Raw genomic sequence first — 25224 nt, 5'->3', positions numbered from 1 at the left:
ATGCGGTGATAATGCTTTGCTGTCACATCCTTCCTAGCTTTTATCAGCGTAGGAATCACTTCATCTGGAATGCCCTTTTCCGCTAGGATCCGGCGTTCAACTGCCATGCCGTCAAACGCAGCCGCGGTAAGTCTTGGAACAGACAGGGCCCCTGCTGCAACAGGTCCTATCTGAGAGGCAGAGGCCATGGGTCCTTTGAGATCATTTCTTGTAGTTCTGGGTACCAAGTTCTTCTTGGCCAATCCGGAACGATGAGTATAGTTCTTACTCCTCTCTTTCTTACTATCCTCAGTACCTTGGGTATGAGAGGAAGAGGAGGGAACACATAAACCGACTGGTACACCCACGGTGTCACTAGTGCGTCCACAGCTGAGGGTCCCTGGACCTGGCGCAATATTTATTTAGCTTTTTGTTGAGGCGGGACGCCATCATGTCCACCTGTGGCAGTTCCCAACGATTTACAATCTGTGTGAAGACTTCTGGATGAAGTCTCCACTCTCTCGGGTGGAGGTCGTGCCTGCTGAGGAAATCTGCTTCCCAGTTGTCCACTCCCGGAATGAACACTGCTGACAGTGCTAGCACGTGATTCTCCGCCCATCGAAGAATCCTTGTGGCTTCTGCCATTGCCATCCTGCTTCTTGTGCCGCCCTGGCGGTTTACATGGGCGACCGCCGTGATGTTGTCTGACTGAATCAGCACTGGTTGGTTTTGAAGCAGGGGCTCTGCTTGACTCAGGGCATTGTAAATGGCCCTTAGTTCCAGTATATTTATGTGTAGTGAAGTCTCCTGACTTGACCACTGTCCTTGAAAGTTTCTTCCCTGAGTGACTGCCCCCCATCCTCGGAGGCTTGCATCCGTGGTCACCATGACCCAGTCCTGTATGCCGAATCTGCGGCCCTCGAGAAGATGAGCACTCTGCAGCCACCACAGCAGAGACACCCTGGCCCTCGGGGACCGGGTGATCAACCGATGCATCTGAAGATGCGATCCGGACCATTTGTCTAACAGATCCCACTGAAAGATCCTTGCATGGAACCTGGTGAAGGGAATTGCTTCGTAAGAAGCCACCATCTTTCCCAGGACTCGCGTGCAGTGATGCACCGACACCTGTTTTGGTTTCAGGAGGTCCCTGACCAGAGATGACAATTCCTGGGCCTTCTCCACCGGGAGAAACACCTTCTTCTGTTCTGTGTCCAGAATCATGCCCAGGATAAGCAGACGCGTCGCAGGAATCAGCTGCGACTTTGGGATATTCAGAATCCAGCCGTGCTGTTGCAACACCTCCTGAGAGAGTGCTACGCTGACAAACAACTGCTCCCTGGACCTCGCCTTTATAAGGAGATCGTCCAAGTACAGGATAATTATAACTCCCTTCTTCCGAAGGAGTATCATCATTTCGGCCATTACCTTGGTAAATACTCTCGGTGCCGTGGACAGACCAAACGGCAACGTCTGGAATTGGTAATGACAGTCCTGTACCACAAACCTGAGGTGCTCCTGGTGAGGTGGGTAAATGGGGACATGAAAGTAAGCATCCTTGATGTCCAGCGACACCATAAAATCCCCCTCTTCCAGGCTTGCAATAACCGCCCTGAGCGATTCCATTTTGAACTTGAACTTCCTTATATAAGTGTTCAAGGATTTTAAATTCAGAATGGGTCTCACCAAACCGTTTGGTTTCGGTACCACAAACATTGTGGAATAGTAACCCCTTCCCTGTTGAAGGAGGGGAACCTTGATTATCACCTGCTGGAGGTACAGCTTGTGAATTGCCGCCAGTACTACCTCCCTTTCCCTGGGAGCAGCTGGCAAGGCTGATTTGAGGTAACGGCGAGGGGGAGTTGCCTCGAACTCCAGCTTGTATCCCTGAGATACAATTTGTACAGCCCAGAGATCCACCTGTGAGCAAACCCACTGGTTGCTGAAGTTTCGGAGACGCGCCCCTACCGCACCTGGCTCCGCCTGTGGAGCCCCAGCGTCATGCGGTGGACTTAGTGGAAGCGGGGGGAGGATTTTTGTTCCTGGGAACTGGCTGCCTGGTGCAGCTTCTATCCTCTACCCTTGCCTCTGGGCAAAAAGGATGTGCCTCTGACCCGCTTGCCTTTCTGAGGCCGAAAGGACTGCATTTGATAATACGGTGCTTTCTTAGGCTGTGAGGGAACCTGAGGTAAAAAAGTCGACTTACCAGCTGTTGCTGTGGATACGAGGTCCGAGAGACCGTCCCCAAACAATTCCTCACCCTTATAAAGGCAAAACCTCCATGTGTTTTTTAGAATCAGCATCACCTGTCCACTGCTGAGTCCATAATACTCTCCTGGCAGAAATGGACATTGCATTAATTCTAGATGCCAGCAGACAAATGTCCCTCTGTGCATCCCGCATATATAAGACGACGTCTTTTATATGTTCTCCGGTTAGCAAAATAGTATCCCTGTCGAGGGAATCAATGTTGTCTGACAGGGTATCAGTCCATGCTGCTGCAGTACTACACATCCATGCTGAAGCAATAGCAGGTCTCAATATAGTACCCGAGTGTGTATACACAGACTTCAGGATAGCTTCCTGCTTTCTATCTGCAGGCTCCTTTAGGGCGGCCGTATCCTGAGACGGCAGTGCCACCCTTTTTGATAAGAGTGTGAGCGCCTTGTCCACCCTAGGGGATGTTTCCCAACGTAACCTGTCCGTTGGCGGGAAAGGGTACGCCATTAGTAACCTCTTAGAAATCACTAGTTTTTTATCAGGGGAACTCCACGCTTCTTCACACAATTCATTTAATTCATCAGATGGGGGAAAAGTCACTGGCTGCTTTTTCTCCCCAAACATAATACCCTTCTTGGTAGTAACCGGGTTAACGTCAGAAATGTGCAATACATCTTTCATTGCAGTAATCATGCATCGGATGGCCTTTGTAGACTGTACATTTGTCTCATCCTCATCTACACTGGAGTCAGACTCTGTGTCGACATCTGTGTCCAGGGCCGTCTTTTCGTATGGGCTCAATGGGCTCTTGCCCAAGGTCCCCAAGAGAATAAGGGCCCTATGCTGATAGCTGAGGGTCCCCTCTTTCCAGGGGTACCAGAGTTTTGAAAATCGGCCCTGGGGAACCAGAGATATCCGACTTGAGAGCAGTGGTCCCCATCCAAGCCTGTTAATTGCTCTTCCCAACCAGATATTTTGGGTTCTTTCTGACTTAGAGTATTTCTAAGGTTATGAGCCAAAAGCTGGGACTCTCCCCTTTTAGTGGACACTGGCAGCTTGTTTCAACTATGCCCAGAACCAGAGATATCAGCCTTCAAGCAGCTGATCCCTGCTCCAGCTCCATACGCCTAATATGCAGTTTTAGATTTTCGTTGGTGAATTGCTCTGGCTCCTGAACTCTGATCACCAAGTCCCCAGAACCTTCTGAAAGGTGAGTCTCTCTAGTTTTTTTTATCCCATTCAAAGCTAAGAAATATATTTTCAGGAACTTGAGATATCTGCAGTCAAGCAAGCTGCCCTCCCACCGTAAAATGATAAATATTAAGCCCACTTCACTAGCCACCCCTCCCCTATGTATTAAACACCCCCTACCACCCTGGAAGTCATGTACCAGGGCTTCTTCATTCAGCCCAATGCCCTCTTCTACAGTTTAGCCCCATCTGTGCAGTAAAGGAGTAATTAGCAGAAATTACTGCTTCAGGTCCTACATGCTGAGCAGAAGATAGAACACCCCCTCTACTGCCCGCGGGACATCAAAGCTGCTGCTGATAGCTCCTCCCACCCCTAACACTGGAGCATGGGTAGGGGGCCCAGTGAATTGCTGTGCCCAGGGGCCTACACCGCTGTTAAGACGGCTCTGTCTGTGTCTACCATCTGAGCTAGCGGGCGTTTATGAGCCCCTGATGGCCTCTGAGATGCCTGGGCAGGCGCGGGCTGAGATCCCGGCTGTCCCAAGGCTGCTGCGTCATCGAACCTTTTATGTAAGGAGTTGACACTGTCGGTTAAGACCTTCCACATATCCATCCACTCAGGTGTCGGCCCCGTCGGGGGCGAAACCACACTTAACTGCCCCTGCTCCGCCTCCACGTAACCCTCCTCATCAAACATGTCGACACAGCTGTACCGACACACCGCACACACACAGGGAATGCTCTGACTGAGGACAGGACCCCACAAAGTCCTTTGGGGAGACAGAGAGAGAGTATGCCAGCACACACCACAGCGCTATATAACATAGGGATTTACACTATAATGAGTGATTTTTCCCAATAGCTGCTTACATATCTTATTTGCGCCTAAATTTATGTGCCCCCCCTTTCTTTTTTACCCTTTCTGTATCAGGATACTGCAGGGGAGAGCCTGGGGAGCTGCTTCCAGCGGAGCTGTGAAGGGAAAATGGCGCTGGTGTGCTGAGGAAGAAGGCCCCGCCCCCTCAGCGGCGGGCTTCTGTCCCGCGTTTTATGTACTATAATGGCAGGGTTTTTTTACACATATACAGTTATGAGACTGTATTATGTGTATTTTTGCCAAAAGGTATTATAATTGCTGCCCAGGGCGCCCCCCCCCCCCCCCCCAGCGCCCTGCACCCTACAGTGACCGGAGTGTGTGGTGTGCTGTGGGAGCTAGAGATGAGCGCCTGAAATTTTTCGGGTTTTGTGTTTTGGTTTTGGGTTCGGTTCCGCGGCCGTGTTTTGGGTTCGAACGCGTTTTGGCAAAACCTCACCGAATTTTTTTTGTCGGATTCGGGTGTTTTTTTCAAAAAACACTAAAAAACAGCTTAAATCATAGAATTTGGGGGTCATTTTGATCCCAAAGTATTATTAACCTCAAAAACCATAATTTACACTCATTTTCAGTCTATTCTGAATACCTCACACCTCACAATATTATTTTTAGTCCTAAAATTTGCACCGAGGTCGCTGTGTGAGTAAGATAAGCGACCCTAGTGGCCGACACAAACACCGGGCCCATCTAGGAGTGGCACTGCAGTGTCACGCAGGATGTCCCTTCCAAAAAACCCTCCCCAAACAGCACATGACGCAAAGAAAAAAAGAGGCGCAATGAGGTAGCTGTGTGAGTAAGATTAGCGACCCTAGTGGCCGACACAAACACCGGGCCCATCTAGGAGTGGCACTGCAGTGTCACGCAGGATGGCCCTTCCAAAAAACCCTCCCCAAACAGCACATGACGCAAAGAAAAAAAGAGGCGCAATGAGGTAGCTGTGTGAGTAAGATTAGCGACCCTAGTGGCCGACACAAACACCGGGCCCATCTAGGAGTGGCACTGCAGTGTCACGCAGGATGTCCCTTCCAAAAAACCCTCCCCAAACAGCACATGACGCAAAGAAAAAAAGAGGCGCAATGAGGTAGCTGTGTGAGTAAGATTAGCGACCCTAGTGGCCGACACAAACACCGGGCCCATCTAGGAGTGGCACTGCAGTGTCACGCAGGATGTCCCTTCCAAAAAACCCTCCCCAAACAGCACATGATGCAAATAAAAAAAGAGGCGCAATGAGGTAGCTGACTGTGTGAGTAAGATTAGCGACCCTAGTGGCCGACACAAACACCGGGCCAATTTAGGAGTGGCACTGCAGTGTCACGCAGGATGTCCCTTCCAAAAAACCCTCCCCAATCAGCACATGATGCAAAGAAAAAGAAAAGAAAAAAGAGGTGCAAGATGGAATTGTCCTTGGGCCCTCCCACCCACCCTTATGTTGTATAAACAAAACAGGACATGCACACTTTAACCAACCCATCATTTCAGTGACAGGGTCTGCCACACGACTGTGACTGATATGACGGGTTGGTTTGGACCCCCCCAAAAAAGAAGCAATTAATCTCTCCTTGCACAAACTGGCTCTACAGAGGCAAGATGTCCACCTCATCATCACCCTCCGATATATCACCGTGTACATCCCCCTCCTCACAGATTATCAATTCGTCCCCACTGGAATCCACCATCTCAGCTCCCTGTGTACTTTGTAGAGGCAATTGCTGCTGGTCAATGTCTCCGCGGAGGAATTGATTATAATTCATTTTAATGAACATCATCTTCTCCACATTTTCTGGATGTAACCTCGTACGCCGATTGCTGACAAGGTGAGCGGCGGCACTAAACACTCTTTCGGAGTACACACTTGTGGGAGGGCAACTTAGGTAGAATAAAGCCAGTTTGTGCAAGGGCCTCCAAATTGCCTCTTTTTCCTGCCAGTATAAGTACGGACTGTGTGACGTGCCTACTTGGATGCGGTCACTCATATAATCCTCCACCATTCTATCAATGTTGAGAGAATCATATGCAGTGACAGTAGACGACATGTCCGTAATCGTTGTCAGGTCCTTCAGTCCGGACCAGATGTCAGCATCAGCAGTCGCTCCAGACTGCCCTGCATCACCGCCAGCGGGTGGGCTCGGAATTCTGAGCCTTTTCCTCGCACCCCCAGTTGCGGGAGAATGTGAAGGAGGAGATGTTGACAGGTCGCGTTCCGCTTGACTTGACAATTTTGTCACCAGCAGGTCTTTCAACCCCAGCAGACTTGTGTCTGCCGGAAAGAGAGATCCAAGGTAGGCTTTAAATCTAGGATCGAGCACGGTGGCCAAAATGTAGTGCTCTGATTTCAACAGATTGACCACCCGTGAATCCTTGTTAAGCGAATTAAGGGCTCCATCCACAAGTCCCACATGCCTAGCGGAATCGCTCCGTGTTAGCTCCTCCTTCAATGTCTCCAGCTTCTTCTGCAAAAGCCTGATGAGGGGAATGACCTGACTCAGGCTGGCAGTGTCTGAACTGACTTCACGTGTGGCAAGTTCAAAGGGCATCAGAACCTTGCACAACGTTGAAATCATTCTCCACTGCGCTTGAGACAGGTGCATTCCACCTACTATATCGTGCTCAATTGTATAGGCTTGAATGGCCTTTTGCTGCTCCTCCAACCTCTGAAGCATATAGAGGGTTGAATTCCACCTCGTTACCACTTCTTGCTTCAGATGATGGCAGGGCAGGTTCAGTAGTTTTTGGTGGTGCTCCAGTCTTCTGTACGTGGTGCCTGTACGCCGAAAGTGTCCCGCAATTCTTCTGGCCACCGACAGCATCTCTTGCACGCCCCTGTCGTTTTTTAAAAAATTCTGCACCACCAAATTCAAGGTATGTGCAAAACATGGGACGTGCTGGAATTTGCCCATATTTAATGCACACACAATATTGCTGGCGTTGTCCGATGCCACAAATCCACAGGAGAGTCCAATTGGGGTAAGCCATTCCGCGATGATCTTCCTCAGTTGCCGTAAGAGGTTTTCAGCTGTGTGCGTATTCTGGAAAGCGGTGATACAAAGCGTAGCCTGCCTAGGAAAGAGTTGGCGTTTGCGAGATGCTGCTACTGGTGCCGCCGCTGCTGTTCTTGCGGCGGGAGTCCATACATCTACCCAGTGGGCTGTCACAGTCATATAGTCCTGACCCTGCCCTGCTCCACTTGTCCACATGTCCGTGGTTAAGTGGACATTGGGTACAACTGCATTTTTTAGGACACTGGTGAGTCTTTTTCTGACGTCCGTGTACATTCTCGGTATCGCCTGCCTAGAGAAGTGGAACCTAGATGGTATTTGGTAACGGGGGCACACTGCCTCAATAAATTGTCTAGTTCCCTGTGAACTAACGGCGGATACCGGACGCACGTCTAACACCAACATAGTTGTCAAGGCCTCAGTTATCCGCTTTGCAGTAGGATGACTGCTGTGATATTTCATCTTCCTCGCAAAGGACTGTTGAACAGTCAATTGCTTACTGGAAGTAGTACAAGTGGGCTTACGACTTCCCCTCTGGGATGACCATCGACTCCCAGCGGCAACAACAGCAGCGCCAGCAGCAGTAGGCGTTACACGCAAGGATGCATCGGAGGAATCCCAGGCAGGAGAGGACTCGTCAGAATTGCCAGTGACATGGCCTGCAGGACTATTGGCATTCCTGGGGAAGGAGGAAATTGACACTGAGGGAGTTGGTGGGGTGGTTTGCGTGAGCTTGGTTACAAGAGGAAGGGATTTACTGGTCAGTGGACTGCTTCCGCTGTCACCCAAAGTTTTTGAACTTGTCACTGACTTATTATGAATGCGCTGCAGGTGACGTATAAGGGAGGATGTTCCGAGGTGGTTAACGTCCTTACCCCTACTTATTACAGCTTGACAAAGGGAACACACGGCTTGACACCTGTTGTCCGCATTTCTGGTGAAATACCTCCACACCGAAGAGCTGATTTTTTTGGTATTTTCACCTGGCATGTCAACGGCCATATTCCTCCCACGGACAACAGGTGTCTCCCCGGGTGCCTGACTTAAACAAACCACCTCACCATCAGAATCCTCCTGGTCAATTTCCTCCCCAGCGCCAGCAACACCCATATCCTCCTCATCCTGGTGTACTTCAACACTGACATCTTCAATCTGACTATCAGGAACTGGACTGCGGGTGCTCCTTCCAGCACTTGCAGGGGGCGTGCAAATGGTGGAAGGCGCATGCTCTTCACGTCCAGTGTTGGGAAGGTCAGGCATCGCAACCGACACAATTGGACTCTCCTTGTGGATTTGGGATTTCGAAGAATGCACAGTTCTTTGCTGTGCTGCTTTTGCCAGCTTGAGTCTTTTCATTTTTCTAGCGAGAGGCTGAGTGCTTCCATCCTCATGTGAAGCTGAACCACTAGCCATGAACATAGGCCAGGGCCTCAGCCGTTCCTTGCCACTCCGTGTGGTAAATGGCATATTGGCAAGTTTACGCTTCTCCTCCGACAATTTTATTTTAGGTTTTGGAGTCCTTTTTTTTCTGATATTTGGTGTTTTGGATTTGACATGCTCTGTACTATGACATTGGGCATCGGCCCTGGCAGACGACGTTGCTGGCATTTCATCGTCTCGGCCATGACTAGTGGCAGCAGCTTCAGCACGAGGTGGAAGTGGATCTTGATCTTTCCCTAATTTTGGAACCTCAACATTTTTGTTCTCCATATTTTAATAGGCACAACTAAAAGGCACCTCAGGTAAACAATGGAGATGGATACTAGTATACAATTATGGACTGCCTGCCGAGTGCAGACACAGAGGTAGCCACAGCCGTGAACTACCGTACTGTACTGTGTCTGCTGCTAATATAGACTGGTTGATAAAGAGATAGTATACTCGTAACTAGTATGTATGTATAAAGAAAGAAAGAAAAACCACGGTTAGGTGGTATATACAATTATGGACGGGCTGCCGAGTGCCGACACAGAGGTAGCCACAGCCGTGAACTACCGCACTGTACTGTGTCTGCTGCTAATATATAGACTGGTTGATAAAGAGATAGTATACTCGTAACTAGTATGTATGTATAAAGAAAGAAAAAAAAACCACGGTTAGGTGGTATATACAATTATGGACGGGCTGCCGAGTGCCGACACAGAGGTAGCCACAGCCGTGAACTACCGCACTGTACTGTGTCTGCTGCTAATATAGACTGGTTGATAAAGAGATAGTATACTCGTAACTAGTATGTATGTATAAAGAAAGAAACAAAAACCACGGTTAGGTGGTATATACAATTATGGACGGGCTGCCGAGTGCCGACACAGAGGTAGCCACAGACGTGAACTACCGCACTGTACTGTGTCTGCTGCTAATATATAGACTGGTTGATAAAGAGATAGTATACTCGTAACTAGTATGTATGTATAAAGAAAGAAAAAAAAACCACGGTTAGGTGGTATATACAATTATGGACGGGCTGCCGAGTGCCGACACAGAGGTAGCCACAGCCGTGAACTACCGCACTGTACTGTGTCTGCTGCTAATATATAGACTGGTTGATAAAGAGATAGTATACTCGTAACTAGTATGTATGTATAAAGAAAGAAAGAAAAACCACGGTTAGGTGGTATATACAATTATGGACGGGCTGCCGAGTGCCGACACAGAGGTAGCCACAGCCGTGAACTACCGCACTGTACTGTGTCTGCTGCTAATATAGACTGGTTGATAAAGAGATAGTATACTCGTAACTAGTATGTATGTATAAAGAAAGAAAAAAAAACCACGGTTAGGTGGTATATACAATTATGGACGGGCTGCCGAGTGCCGACACAGAGGTAGCCACAGCCGTGAACTACCGCACTGTACTGTGTCTGCTGCTAATATAGACTGGTTGATAAAGAGATAGTATACTCGTAACTAGTATGTATGTATGTATAAAGAAAGAAAAAAAAAACACGGTTAGGTGGTATATACAATTATGGACGGGCTGCCGAGTGCCGACACAGAGGTAGCCACAGCCGTGAACTACCGCACTGTACTGTGTCTGCTGCTAATATAGACTGGTTGATAAAGAGATAGTATACTCGTAACTAGTATGACTATAAAGAAAGAAAAAAAAACCACGGTTAGGTGGTATATACAATTATGGACGGGCTGCCGAGTGCCGACACAGAGGTAGCCACAGCCGTGAACTACCGCACTGTACTGTGTCTGCTGCTAATATAGACTGGTTGATAAAGAGATAGTATACTACTAATATTATATATACTGGTGGTCAGGTCACTGGTCACTAGTCACACTGGCAGTGGCACTCCTGCAGCAAAAGTGTGCACTGTTTAATTTTAATATAATATTATGTACTCCTGGCTCCTGCTATAACCTATAACTGGCACTGCAGTGCTCCCCAGTCTCCCCCACAATTATAAGCTGTGTGAGCTGAGCACAGTCAGATATATATATACATTGATGCAGCACACTGGGCTGAGCAGTGCACACAGATATGGTATGTGACTGAGTCACTGTGTGTATTGTTTTTTTCAGGCAGAGAACGGATATATTAAATAAAACAAACAACTGCACTGTCTGGTGGTCACTGTGGTCGTCAGTCACTAAACTCTGCACTCTCTTCTACAGTATCACAGCCTCAGGTCAATCTCTCTCTCTCTCTCTCAACCCTAATCTAAATGGAGAGGACGCCAGCCACGTCCTCTCCCTATCAATCTCAATGCACGTGTGAAAATGGCGGCGACGCGCGGCTCCTTATATAGAATCCGAGTCTCGCGAGAATCCGACAGCGTCATGATGACGTTCGGGCGCGCTCGGGTTAACCGAGCAAGGCGGGAGGATCCGAGTCTGCTCGGACCCGTGAAAAAAACATGAAGTTCGTGCGGGTTCGGATTCAGAGAAACCGAACCCGCTCATCTCTAGTGGGAGCAATGGCGCACAGCTGCGGTGCTGTGCGCTACCTTAATGAAGACAGGAGTCTTCAGCCGCCGATTTCATCGTTTCTCTTCTGTATTCTGGCTCTGCAAGAGGGACGGCGGCGCGGCTCCGGGAACGGACGATCGAGGTCAGGCCCTGTGTTCGAACCCTCAGGAGCTAATGGTGTCCAGTAGCCTAAGAAGCACAAGCTAGCTGCAAGCAGGTAGGTTTGCTTCTCTCCCCTCAGTCCCACGTAGCAGTGAGTCTGTTGCCAGCAGATCTCACTGAAAATAAAAAACCTAACAAATACTTTCTTTTCTAGCAAGCTCAGGAGAGCCCACTAGGAGCACCCAGCTCTGGCCGGGCACAGATTCTAACTGAGGTCTGGAGGAGGGGCATAGAGGGAGGAGCCAGTGCACACCAGATAGTACCTAATCTTTCTTTTAGAGTGCCCAGTCTCCTGCGGAGCCCGTCTATTCCCCATGGTCCTTACGGAGTTCCCAGCATCCACTAGGACGTCAGAGAAACTGGAATTACATGGCAGTATCACGGGAATTTAATGGCAAAATCACTGGAATTATACTGCAAAATCACTGGAATTATATGTCCAAATCACTGGAATTATATGTCCAAATCACTGTAATTATACGTACAAATCACTGGAATTATACTGCAAAATCACTGGAATTATATGTCCAAATCACTGGTATAATACTGCAAAATCACTGGAATTATACTGCAAAATCACTGGAATTATACGGCAAAATCACTGGAATTAAATGGCAGTACCACTGGACATATACGGAAGTGTCAGACAGGATGGCACTTTAAAAAAATAGTACCCAAACAGCACATCATGCCAAGAAGTAAAAGAGGGCAATGAGGTAGTTGCATGACTAAGCTAAGCAACACAAGTATGCGGCACAAACACCTGGACCATCTAGGGTTGGCACTGCAGTCCCACTGGACTAATGGTGGATACCGGACGCACGTCTAACACCAGCATAGTTTTTATGGTCTCCGTTATCGGTTTTGCAACAGGGTTTATATATATATATATATATATATATATATATAGCAGTATCACTGGACTGGACTTATACGCCAGTACCACTGTAATTATACGGCCGGATCACTGGACTTATATGGCAGGATCACTGGATTTATACAGCAGGATCACTGTAAATATACGCCAGTACCATTGTAATTATATGGCAGAATTACTGGAATTATACAGCAGGATCACTGGAATTAACTGGCAAAATCACTGGAATTATACATCCAAATCACTGGAGTTAAATGGCAAAATCACTGGAATTATACGTCCAAACACTGAAATTATATGGCAAAATCACTGGATTTATACGTCCAAATCACTGGAATTATACTGCAAAATCACTGTAATTATCCGTGCAAATCCTTGGAATTAATTGGCAAAATGGAGGTTGAGGGCTTCCCTCGTCATGTGAAGCTGAACCACTAGTCATGAACATAGGCCAGGGCCTTATCCGTTCCTTGCCACTCCGTGTCGTAAATGGCATATTGGCAAGTTTACGTTTCTCCTCAGACCATTTCAGTTTATTTTTTGGGGTCTTTTACTGAACTTTGGCTTTTTGGATTTTACATGCACTCTATCATCACATTGGGCATCGGCCTTGGCAGACAACGTTGATGGCATTTCATCATCTATGTTATGACTAGTGGCAGCAGCTTCAGCACTAGGAGAAAGTGGTTCTTGATCTTTCCCTATTTTATACTCCAAATTTTTGTTCTCCATTATTTTTCTGGAGTTATATAACACAATATGCGGCACAGGAGAGCGTACCCCTACACCTCACAGGGCAAACCCTGTAAAAACTATTTGGATTAAATATTAATAACCCCTTTATTTGGAGTAAATAATATACAGCACAGGACAGCACCACTAAACTTATATGGCAGCACCTCTGGACTGGATTTATACGGAATTATATGGATTTATATGGAATTATACGGCAGTATAACTGGAATTACATGGCAGTATCACGGGAATTATATGGCAATATTACTTGAATTAAATGGCAAAATCACTGGAATTATACTGTAAAATCACTGGAATTATACGTCCAAATCACTGGAATTATACTGCAAAATCAATGTAATTATACGTCCAAATCACTGGAGTTATACTTCCAAATCACTGTAATTATATGTCCAAATCACTGGAATTATACTGCAAAATCACTGGAATTATACTGCAAAATCACAGGAGTTATACTTCCAAATCACAGGAGTTATACTTCCAAATCACTGTAATTATACGTCCAAATCACTGGAATTAAACATCCAAATTACTGGAATTAAACATCCAAATCACTGGAAGTAAACATCCAAATCACTGGAAGTAAACATCCAAATCACTGGAAGTAAACATCCAAATCACTGGAATTTTACTGCAAAATCACTGGAATTATACGTCAAAATCACTGGAATTATATGTCAAAATCACTGGAATTATACGTCAAAATCACTGGAATTATACGTCAAAATCACTGGAATTATATGTCAAAATCACTGGAATTATATGTCCAAGTCACTGGAATTATATGTCCAAGTCACTGGAATTATATGTCCAAGTCACTGGAATTATACTGCAAAATCACTGGAATTATATGTCCAAATCACTGGAATTATACTGCAAAATCACTAGAATTATACTGCAAAATCACTGGAATTGTATGTCCAAATCACTGTAATTATACGTCCAAATCACAGGAATTATACGTCCAAATCACTGGAGTTATACTGCAAAATCACTGGAGTTATACTGCAAAATCACTGGAATTATACGTCCAAATCACTGGAATTATACGGCAAAATCACTGGACATATACGGAAGTTTTAGACGAGATGGCACTTTAAAAAAATAGTGCCCAAACAGCACATCATGCCAAGAAGTAAAAGAGGGCAATGGGGTAGCTGTGTGACTAAGCTATGCAACACAAGTGTGCGGTCCAAACACCTGGCCCATCTAGGGTTGGCACTGCAGTCCCACTGCACTAATGGTGGATACCAGACGCATGTCTAACACCAGCATAGTTGTTATGGCCTCAGTAATCGGTTTTGCAAAAGGGTATATATACAGATACGGCAGTATCACTGGACTGGATTTATACGCCAGTACCACTGTAATTATACGGCAGGATCACTGTACTTATACGGCAGGATCACTGGATTTATATGGCAGGATCACTGTAATTATATGCCAGTACCATTGTAATTATACGGCAGGATCACTGTACTTATACGGCAGGATTACTGGAATTACACGGCAGGATCACTGGAATTAAATGTCAAAATCACTGGAATTATATGTCCAAATCACTGGAATGAAATGTCAAAATCACTGGAATTGTACGTCAAAAATCACTGGAATTATACTGCAAAATCACTGGAATTATACGTCTAAATAACTGGAATTAAATGGCAAAATCACTGTAATTATACATCTAAATCACTGGAATTATACATCCAAATCACTGGAATTATACGTCCAAATCACTGGAATTATACGTCCAAATCACTGGAATTATACGTCCAAATCACTGGAATTAATTGGCAAAATCACTGGAATTAATTGGCAAAATCACTGGAATTAAATGGCAAAATTAATAGAATTATATGTCCAAATCACTGGAATTAATTGGCAAAATGGAGGTTGAGGGCTTCCATCATCATGTGAAGCTGAACCACTAGTCATGAACATAGGCCAGGGCCTTATCCGTTCCTTGCCACTCCGTGTCGTAAATGGCATATTGGAAAGTTTCGTTTCTCCTCAGACCATTTCAATTAATTTTTCTGGGTCTTTTTACTGAACTTTGGCTTTTTGGATTTTACATGCACTCTACTATCACATTGGGCATCGGCCTTGGCAGACAACGTTGATGGCATTTCATCATCTATGTCATGACTTGTGGCAGCAGGTTCAGCACTAGGAGAAAGTGGTTCTTGATCTTTCCCTATTTTATACTCCAAATTTTTGTTCTCCATTATTTTTCTGGAGTTATATAACACAATATGCGGCACAGGAGAGCGTACCCCTACACCCCACATGGCAAACCCTGTAAAAATTATTTGGATTAAATATTAATAACCCCTTTATTTGGAGTAAATAATATACAGCACAGGACAGCACCACTAAACTTATATGGCAGCACCTCTGGACTGGATTTATACGGAATTATATGTATTTATATGGAATTATACGGCAGTATAACTGGAATTACATGGCAGTATCACGGGAATTAAATGGCAAAATCACTGGAATTATATGTCCAAATCACTGGAATTATATGTCCAAATCACTGTAATTATACGTACAAATCACTGGAATTATACTGCAAAATCAATGGAATTATACGTCCAAATCACTGGAATTATACTGCAAAATCACTGGAATTATACTGCAAAATCACTCGAATTATACTGCAAAATCAGTGGAATTATACATCCAAATCACTGGAATTATACGGCAAAATCACTGGAATTAAATGGCAGTACCACTGGACATATACGGAAGTGTCAGACAGGATGGGACTTTAAAAAAAATAGTGCCCAAACAGCACATCATGCCAAGAAGTAAAAGAGGGCAATGAGGTAGTTGTATGACTAAGCTAAGCAACACAAGTGTGCGGCACAAACACCAGGACCATCTAGGGTTGGCACTGCAGTCCCACTGGACTAATGGTGGATACCGGACGCACATCTAACACCAGCATAGTTTTTATGGTCTCAGTAATCGGTTTTGCAACAGGGTTTACATATACATTATATATATATATATATATATATATATATATATATATATAGCAGTATCACTGGACTGGACTTATACGCCAGTACCACTGTAATTATACGGCCGGATCACTGGACTTATATGGCAGGATCACTGGATTTATACCGTAGGATCACTGTAAATATACGCCAGTACCATTGTGATTATATGGCAGAATTACTGGAATTATGCAGCAGGATCACTGGAATTCACTGGCAAAATCACTGGAATTATACGTCCAAATCACTGGAATTAATTGGCAAAATGGAGGTTGAGGGCTTCCCTCGTCATGTGAAGCTGAACCACTAGTCATGAACATAGGCCAGGGCCTAATCCATTCCTTGCCACCGTGTCGTAAATGGCATATTGGCAAGTTTACGTTTCTCATCAGACCATTTCAGTTTATTTTTTTGGGTCTTTTTACTGAACTTTGTCTTTTTGGATTTTACATGCCCTCTACTATCACATTGGGCATCAGCCTTGGCAGACAATGTTGATGGCATTTCATCGTCTATGTCATGACTAGTGGCAGCAGCTTAAGCACTAGGAGGAAGTGGTTCTTGATCTTTCCCTATTTTATCCTCACAATTTTTGTTCTCCATTATTTTCTGGAGTTATATAACACAATATGCGGCACAGGAGAGCGTACGCCTACACCTCACAGGGCAAACCCCTGTAAAAATTATTTGGATTAAATATTAATAACCCCTTTATTTGGAGTAATAATATACAGCACAGGACAGCACCACTAAACTTATATTGCAGCACCACTGGACTGGATTTATACAGAATTATATGAATTTATATGGAATTATACGGCAGCATAACTGGAATTATACCGCAGTATCACATGAATTATATGGCAATATCACTGGAATTATACGGCAATATCACAGGAATTATATGCCAGTATCACGGGAATTCTATGGTAATAACACTAGAATTATATGGCAATATCACAGGAATTATACGGCAATATCACAGGAATTATACGTCAGTATTCTGAGAATTATACTGCAATATCAAGGGAATTATATGGCAATATCACTGGAAATATACGGCAATATCACAGGAATTATATGCCAGTATCCCGAGAATTATACAGCAATATCACTGTAATTATAGGCCAGTATCACGGGAATTTACGGCAATATCACATGAATTATACGGCAATATCACCAGTATTATACGCCAGTAACACTGGATATATGGCAGCAGAGGACACCACCACTGTGACTGGTCACTAGACTGATGCTGCACAAGAGAGACACTACCCCTGGTCTGATGCAAGACAACACAGCAAAACTGCAAGGGACTTATATAGCAGCCAGCAGCACTTGGGACATATAGCAGCAGAGGACACCAACACTGTGACTGGCTGGACTGATGTAGCATAAGACACTGACTACACTCGACTGAGCAGCACAAGACAGCACTAGAATCGCCACCCCACTTTCCCGCCCACACAGGCACTGAGGACAGAGAGGCGTCCTCTCACTACACTCTCCGAGACTGGAGTGAAAATGGCCGCGACGCGCAGCTCCTTATATGGAATCCAAATCCCGCGAGATTCAGACAGCGCGATGATAACGTTTTGCCTCGTGCTGGTTTCCGAGTCAGGTGGGAAAACCTGAGCCTGTCTCGGAACCGGACTCGAATGGTATAGTCCGGTAGGGTTCAGTTCTCAGAGAAGCGAACCCGCTCATCCTTAATATCAACACCAGGTTTTCTTTTTTTTGTTTTCATAGGCCATAGAAAAACCTGTCTACAGTAAGTTGTTCAGCACAAGGCTGTTGACTTTATGACATAGTGCGACCCCTTTTCTCAGAAAAAAGGTCTGGAGCTGTTCCTGTTATGGCCAATTGCCCTTTCAGTGTACATAGGTGATTCTTAGATCCATACAAATATAATTTTAGGGGTTTTTTTTGTTTTTTTTACCACATCTGCTACAGTATGTCTCTGCAGTTTATCATTTGAAGTAATCTTACCATGTCCTCCTAGACACTTCTCTTGCCTTAATAGGAAACCGTACCCCTGTGGACCCCGCACCAGGTGAAGCTTCCGTGTTTTGTAAAGTAATGAAGATGTATCAGCTAATGCTATACTTGGTGTAACTCCATGAGATTCGTAGACTCCTAATGCAGATGATTCCAGGACTAGTAGCACCACACATGAAGTATTTTGTTGCAACTGTAAAAGTGAAGAATGAAATGTTATAGCATGCAAATATATACAAAAATGGAATCAAAAGTTTATACCATGACAGGCAAGAGCCTGGGGCGAATTAAGGCTGGCAGGGGCCCAGGGGCAATGAAGTTGTGGGGGCTCCCACTAGTAAGAGTGATGGGAAATCCTGAGCACACCCCCTCTACCTGTGTACACACACACACACACACACACACACACAGGCCCGGCGGTACCTGCCCGGCAAAGGGTTGCAGTGCATGTAGGAGCCAGGCAGGAGCGACGCTCTACCTGCTCTGCATCTCCGCTGCTGTACGACTGATGCTGCCGTGGCGCCTGTCATACTGTATGACGGGCAGCGATGATGGTAGCTGTGTGGAAACTGTGGATATAAAGTCTGGCTCCTTTCCGGCACTACAATGGAGTGACCCAGGATTCAGCAAAACCCCTCCGCTCCTTTGCCCACCGGAGCGTGTAGTATGGCAGAAAGCTCCGCCCCCTTATGCCCTGCAGCGTCTCATCATACTGCTGCTGCGGCCCACCCTGCCCCCACAGTCCCACTCCCTTGTCAGCAGCCCCCAGCAGCGCATATTAGGAAGAAGCGCGCTCTCCTGGACCCCAGTCACAGTGAGTCAGGCAGCACCAGCGCCAGTAACTCAGCATCCTGAGTGCATGGACGCAGCACTTCAGGTCACTGCTGGGGGTGGGCACGGGGGGGCGAAAGGATTAGCATAACCACTGAGACTGTGTCATTAGTGGTCTCTATATTCCATCACTGTTTCAAACAACTCCCCCGTGTTCTGCCCTAGCTATTGTGTAAACCCCACAACATGTTATGTACATGTTATGTACCCCTGTTCAGTCCCAGCCATTGTGTCAACCCCCCCTCCCCCCCTCCCCGTGTTCTGTCACTATTCCCCTCCGGTGTTCTGTCACTGTTTCACACACACCCCTCCTACAGAGCTGGCGCTAACCACTGAACAAAGGGATGCAGAGCAGGTAGGTGCCGGGCTGGAGAGGCGCTCTCCCTGCTTCTCTATACATGACTGTTGCAGACAGCGGCCGCTGGGGAACCCAGCTGTTACCGCTTCAGTCGGTGGTGTCTGTGTCCTCCAGCATGCACCATAATATGAAGCAATAGCAGCGGAGTCACTTGGATTCAGGGAGGTAAGGACACAACAAGGGACTCATTGGTAATAGTGAGGGGTGCAGATTCCTGGCCCTCTTCTTACTGTGTATCCCCCACCTTTCCTCTCTGTGTTCTGTTCCAGCCTTGTGTCTCTCTTGCCCCCCAGTTTTCTGACAATGTCACTGTCACCCCCAACCATGTCCTGTTACTGTGTCACCCCCCTCCCATGTCCTGTCACTGTGTCATCTCCATCCCGTGCCCTGTCACTGTGTCACCCCCCTCCCATGTCCTCACTGTGTCACCCCCCGTGTCCTGTCACTGTGTCACCCCCCGTGTCCTGTCACTGTGTCACCCCCCGCGTGTCCTGTCACTGTGTCACTATCCTGTCACTGTGGCACCCCAGTGTCCCGTCACTGTTTCAACCCAGTGTTCCATCACTGTGTCAACCCAGTATCCCGTAACTGTGTCACCCAAGTGTCCCGTCACTGTGTCACCCTAGTTTCCTGTCAATCTGTCACCCCCCCATGTGTTGTCAATGTTCCCCCCCATGTCTGGTCACTGTGTTACACCCCCCCCCCCCCCCCATGTCCTAGATTTTCAAGTTAAAGAGGCTCCCGCACCAGGTTTTAAATAAATGATATTATATAGGGAATATAAATAGCATGACAATTTGTGTTGACTAAACAAATATTTCAACACAAATGCTGCTTGTTGATTTAAATATGCATATATAGATTTGAAGAAGAAAAAGTAAATCAACCTTAGGTAGCACTCATTCCCTTACACAAGAAGTTTAATTCTTTTTAATACAACAAATTTTGATACTTTATTAATATGATATAAAATAAGAGAAAGATCTCAATACCCACATGTGATATAGATACCTTTATTATTACCACCACATGTGATGTATCATATGCCCCATTATTATAAAGGGGTCATGTAAAGTGAAATATAAAATCAGATAGGGACAGAATAACGTGTAAGAAAAAAATAAATTTGTGTGAATAAAGATATTTGTTAAAAAAAACTTGCTGGTACGCTGTCTTTATTTTATGAATTAATGAGTACCTGTGATTCAAAGAATTGTTGGGTAATCTTTAAAATAACCACTGACTATTTCTGCCAGTGATGTTTACAAAGGGTTACAAATGTTGCAGTGTTGTGACATTCCTAGTATATTATTGATTCAATAGATCACAATGCAACACTTGTTGCTAGATAGTGGTGTGATGAGAATGTTAGAACCAACACTGCATATATTCGTATGACAGTTTAACTGTCTGATTATTAATTAATATAAGGCTCCTATTGCCCTGAATAGTACCGATGTATGATCACATGCAGACAGGTTATTTTTAGACACTAGGTATTATAGGTTACCCCTATTAGAATGTATGTTCACTAGACAGTACCCCTTAATTGATGTACTGCTATTTCAGCAATGCACTTGATGAGGCTGTGAATTTATGCAATACTGGCTTAAAAATGAGCCTGCCTTAGCATCTTTTTATTGAATTTGTATATAAGGGAGACATAGGATTTAAATATATGTGTTAATACTACCACAAACAATGCTCTGTTAATTACACAGCTCAACCAGACATATACAATGTCACGGGTTAATGATCAAATCCTCATACAAAAACTATTTATTATCTTCCCAGTGATGTGTGCTCACATTAAATCGAGCATGCTGGATTTTTCACAAATATATGTATGTAGTTCGTTCGAATCTTTCATGCATCGATATAATAGTTCAAGCACCTGTTGCTGCCTGAATATCAGGCTGATATTGCCCTAAGCAGCACAGGCACTCATACACAATCAGCACTCGAATATATGGTGTTAAACTTTTTACCAAAGAGCTTGATCTATTCACACCTCAAATTACTGTCCTTACTGAAGAGAGCCATAATATCTCTCTTGAACATAATATTAACCAGATGGTTAATACTTGGAGAAATCCTCCTGTCTTATATCTATACTGCCAGCATGTGTTTATAATCCTTAATGGTAACCCTTTCTAATTGTCTTAGACATACACAGGATTTTAATACATAATGAATCTTTATACAGACAGCGCACAGCGATGCCAATGCGCATTTCACTTTTACTAAGCTTCGTCAGGGCTGTGTCACCCCGTGTCATGTCACTGTGTCACCCCCCCTCCCATGCCCTGTCTGTGTCACCCCCTGGTGTTCTGTCGCTGTGTCACAACCCCCCGTGCCCTGTCACTCTGTCACCCCCCATGTCTTCTCACTGTGTCACAACCCCCCACTGTGTTTTGTCCCAGCTATTGCCTCACCCCCCATCTTCTGTCCCATAATAATAACATGAATAAGGGGCAACATGAATAACATGAATAATGTGCATTATTGTGTGGTGTAATGAGAATAAGGGGCACTATCATGTGGCGTAATGTGAATAAGGGGCAACACTGTGTGATGGAACGTGAATAAGGGCCACTACTGTGTGTTGTAATGTGACTAAGGGGCACTACTGTGTGGGATAATTTGAATTGGTGGTACTAATGTGTGGCCACGCCACTTTCTTGTGAGACCACACCTTTTTTGTGTCATGAAGTATGGGAGGGAAGGCAAAAAATGTATAGTTTGCAGGGGGACACCTGACACCCTAGCACCGGTCCTGCACACACACAGTGTCTTACCTGGACGCTACAGTATGTGGCCGGCTCAGTCACTGTCTTGTAGAATTTTAAATCCCTATCCCACGAGACTGACTCTATACCAAGGGGCAATGGATACATCTGTACATTTTTGCCACACAGACGTATTACCAGGAACTTAGCTGCTGTGTACATTATATTTTGCAAGCTGAAACCTGTTGCTGTATATGATATAGTGCAGTGAGTTTTGATCCAGACCAGCATACCAACTACCTGTCCTTTTGAGCTGACGGTTGGGATGCATCCACCCTATTATGGACTGATTTATTTGGAGGCTAGAGTCCAAACATCTCCAGGCTGCTGATTTTGCCCCAGGAGCTGGAGGTAGAGTAATTGTTTTAAGATTGCCTGATCATCTGTACAAAATACTTACCTAAGAGGTGGCTTGAAGTGAGTAACTCTGCAAACCTCCACATATAACCATTACTGGACCAGACCCTTTTTGCAAACTCCAATTTTATGTTTACTAATATACAGTATGTACAGTGAATAGTAGATTCCACCAAGCAACAGCTATTTTTGAATGCTAATTTTGATTATTAATGAAAGACTGGTGACCTTGGTTATTGAATAATCACTAACTCCAGTAGTTGTTATAACCATTGAGTCTCACTGTATATGTTTTTAACTAAATCACTTTGTGTATAGTATTATTGATATTTGATTTGCTCATTATTATGGCAGGTGGTTTTTGAATAATAAATATTCACTACTGTAAGAAATCATCGGTTGTTTAGTGTTACCAGGGCCGGCGCCACCACTAGGCAGCTTTAGGCAGCTGCCTATGGGCGCAGACCACTGGAGGGCGGCAGCTCATGCTGCCGATGAATGCTTGGCTTCTTGTCATGTGGAGCGTTACCGTGGAGAGGAGCAGGAGACTGTTGCTACAACAACTCTGTAACCATAGCCGGCAGCATTCATGATATGCAATCGCGGGGTCAGGGCGGGGGGGAGGTGTAAAGCGCAGGGTGAGATCGCGGACGTCTGTGGAGAAGACAGTTAGAACAACTGTAACCTGCTTACTCTAAGTGCATAGAGTATTGAAGCCGCTGCCGTAACAGATAGGCGGCCGCGACATCCCTGCTGCACTGTCAGTGTGAATGTAACCCATTGGCAGCGGCTTCAATACTCTATGCACTTAGAGTAAGCAGGTTACAGTCAGGGCCGGTGCAAGGTTTCTCAACGCCCTAGGCAAAACTTCGGCCTGCTGCGCCCCCCCCCCCCCCCCCCCCAACCACACACCGAGTTTTAGTACTGTACATACAGAAAATGCGGTAGAACACAGAAAACAGGTTTTTACTGCATCTTCCTTTTAGTACATCCCGTCAAGCATGCTGACTCTAATGGGCCCTACACACTGGTCGATATCTCAGAACGATATTGTTCAGATAAGAACACTATATCATTCATATCGTTTAGTATGGAGGCACCGACGATGAAAGATGTGCCTCCCCGCAGTCGTTCATCGTTGGTTTTAATAGTTTTTCAATGCAAGCCAATTTGAATGATATCGATCATCGTTCAAATCGCACTAATCGTCCAGTGTGTAGGGCTTATTAGTGGGAACTTCAGGACAGGTTGCTGCTGTAATGCTGCTGGTGCTCTACCCCGGGTGCTCAAGAACCGCTAGACAAGGGCTGGATTAAGCCTTTGGGGGGCCCAGGGCACTTAAGTCAGCATACCTCCGCCGGGACACCGGCAGCGAAATGTCGGCAGGTGAGCGCAAGAAGACCCTTGTGGGCTCGTTGTGCTCGCCACAGGTTCTATCTACACTAGTGGGAATAGTCCCTGCTAGTCGGCATGCCGACTGTTGGGATTCTCAAGGGGCGGGATGTAGGGGGTACTGTTTTGACCGGTCACATAACTACATCCCATGCCTGCTGTTTCTCTAATCCCATGTGTGTGTGTGTGTATATATGTATATATATATATATATATATTATAATAAAAGGCTAACGCTGCTCCTCACCTGTTTGGGGGGGGGGGGTCAGTGTTTTTTCGTGCTGGCAGACACTATATGGCGCCCGACCAAGCAGTACAAGTGTTGCTCCGTCCAGGTGTGCACAGCCACTGGCTCTGACATTACTGTTATGATGTTCTGTCATTTTGATGGCCTGGTAACTAGTGTATTTTATATATATATATATATATATATATAATGTCATCTCTTTCCCCCTTCCAGCACCTCCATCCCTTATATATTTAAAGATGCACCCTCACCCCCGCCCTTTGCTGTATAGATTAAATAATCCCCCCACACCTTAAGTATTTCCCAACCCTCTCACCCCCACCCTTTATATATTAAATGAAGCTCTCACCTACCCAATGAGCCCCCGGTCCTTAATCCTGCTATATTTGGTGATGCAGTAGGAGGGACCCGACCCCTTGATCGCCCTATGTGTTGCGATCATGAAGGGTAGGGTGGGAGGGTCCGCAGGGGCAAACACAGGATTTCTAAGAAGGGGTTTCCAGATAAATGCTATACATTTAAAGAATATATATATATATATATATATATACACACACACACACACATCAGTGCCGTAACTAGACATTTTAGCTCTGTGTGCAAGAAACGGCATCAGCGCCCCCCTTCCTTAACGAAAACCGGTGGCAGTGCGCGTCGTACGCGCACGCAAAAAATATAGGGGCGTGGCTTTACGGGAAAGGGGTGTGGTCACAAAATAATTCCAATTCATATAATGGTGCACAGTAGTCCCCATTATTCAAATTACGCCGCACAGTAGCACCACTACACCAGGTAGAGCCCCTTTTACACCTTATGGCAGACAGCGTCCCCTTTTTACACATTACGGCGGACAGTGTCCTCTTTTTACACATTACGGCAGACAGCGTCCCCTTTTTTACACATTACGGCAGACAGCGTCCCCTGTTTACACATTGTGGCAGACAGAGTCCCCCTTTTACACGTTACGGCAGACAGCACCTCCTGTTTTACAAATTACGGCAGAGAGCGTCACCTTTTTTACACTTTACGGCAGACAGCGTCCACCTTTTACATATTACGGCAGACAGCATCCCCTTTTACACATTATGGCAGGCAGAGTCCCCGTTTAACACAGTATGGCAGGCAGATTCACCCTTACACCCCCCCTCCCGTCCTAGTGTAGTGTAGTGTTGTGAAGTGTACTGTGGTGTAGTGTAGTGTAGTGTAATATAGTGTAGCATAGTGTAGTGTAGTGTAGTGTAGTCACTTACGTGCTGTTGTGGGTGGGCG

The 25224-nt window shown here is 45.6% G+C and overlaps 1 protein-coding gene across 1 annotated transcript in view; it reads right to left on the bottom strand.

Moving 5' to 3' along the window:
* The window catches only part of NHERF4 (NHERF family PDZ scaffold protein 4), a 564596-nt gene that overhangs the window by 128599 nt on the left and 410773 nt on the right, over window positions 1-25224 (bottom strand). Inside the window, exon 6 of the mRNA XM_063941742.1 lies at window positions 17973-18174. Coding sequence (XP_063797812.1) covers window positions 17973-18174 — 202 coding nt within the window. The remainder of the gene's footprint in view (window positions 1-17972; window positions 18175-25224) is intronic.

This window comes from Pseudophryne corroboree, chromosome 10 (genome assembly GCF_028390025.1).
Source record: "Pseudophryne corroboree isolate aPseCor3 chromosome 10, aPseCor3.hap2, whole genome shotgun sequence".
In the NCBI taxonomy this organism is placed as follows: Eukaryota; Metazoa; Chordata; class Amphibia; order Anura; family Myobatrachidae; genus Pseudophryne; species Pseudophryne corroboree.
Note: the sequence above shows the minus strand (reverse complement) of the source record. Positions and strands in the feature narration are given on the sequence as shown.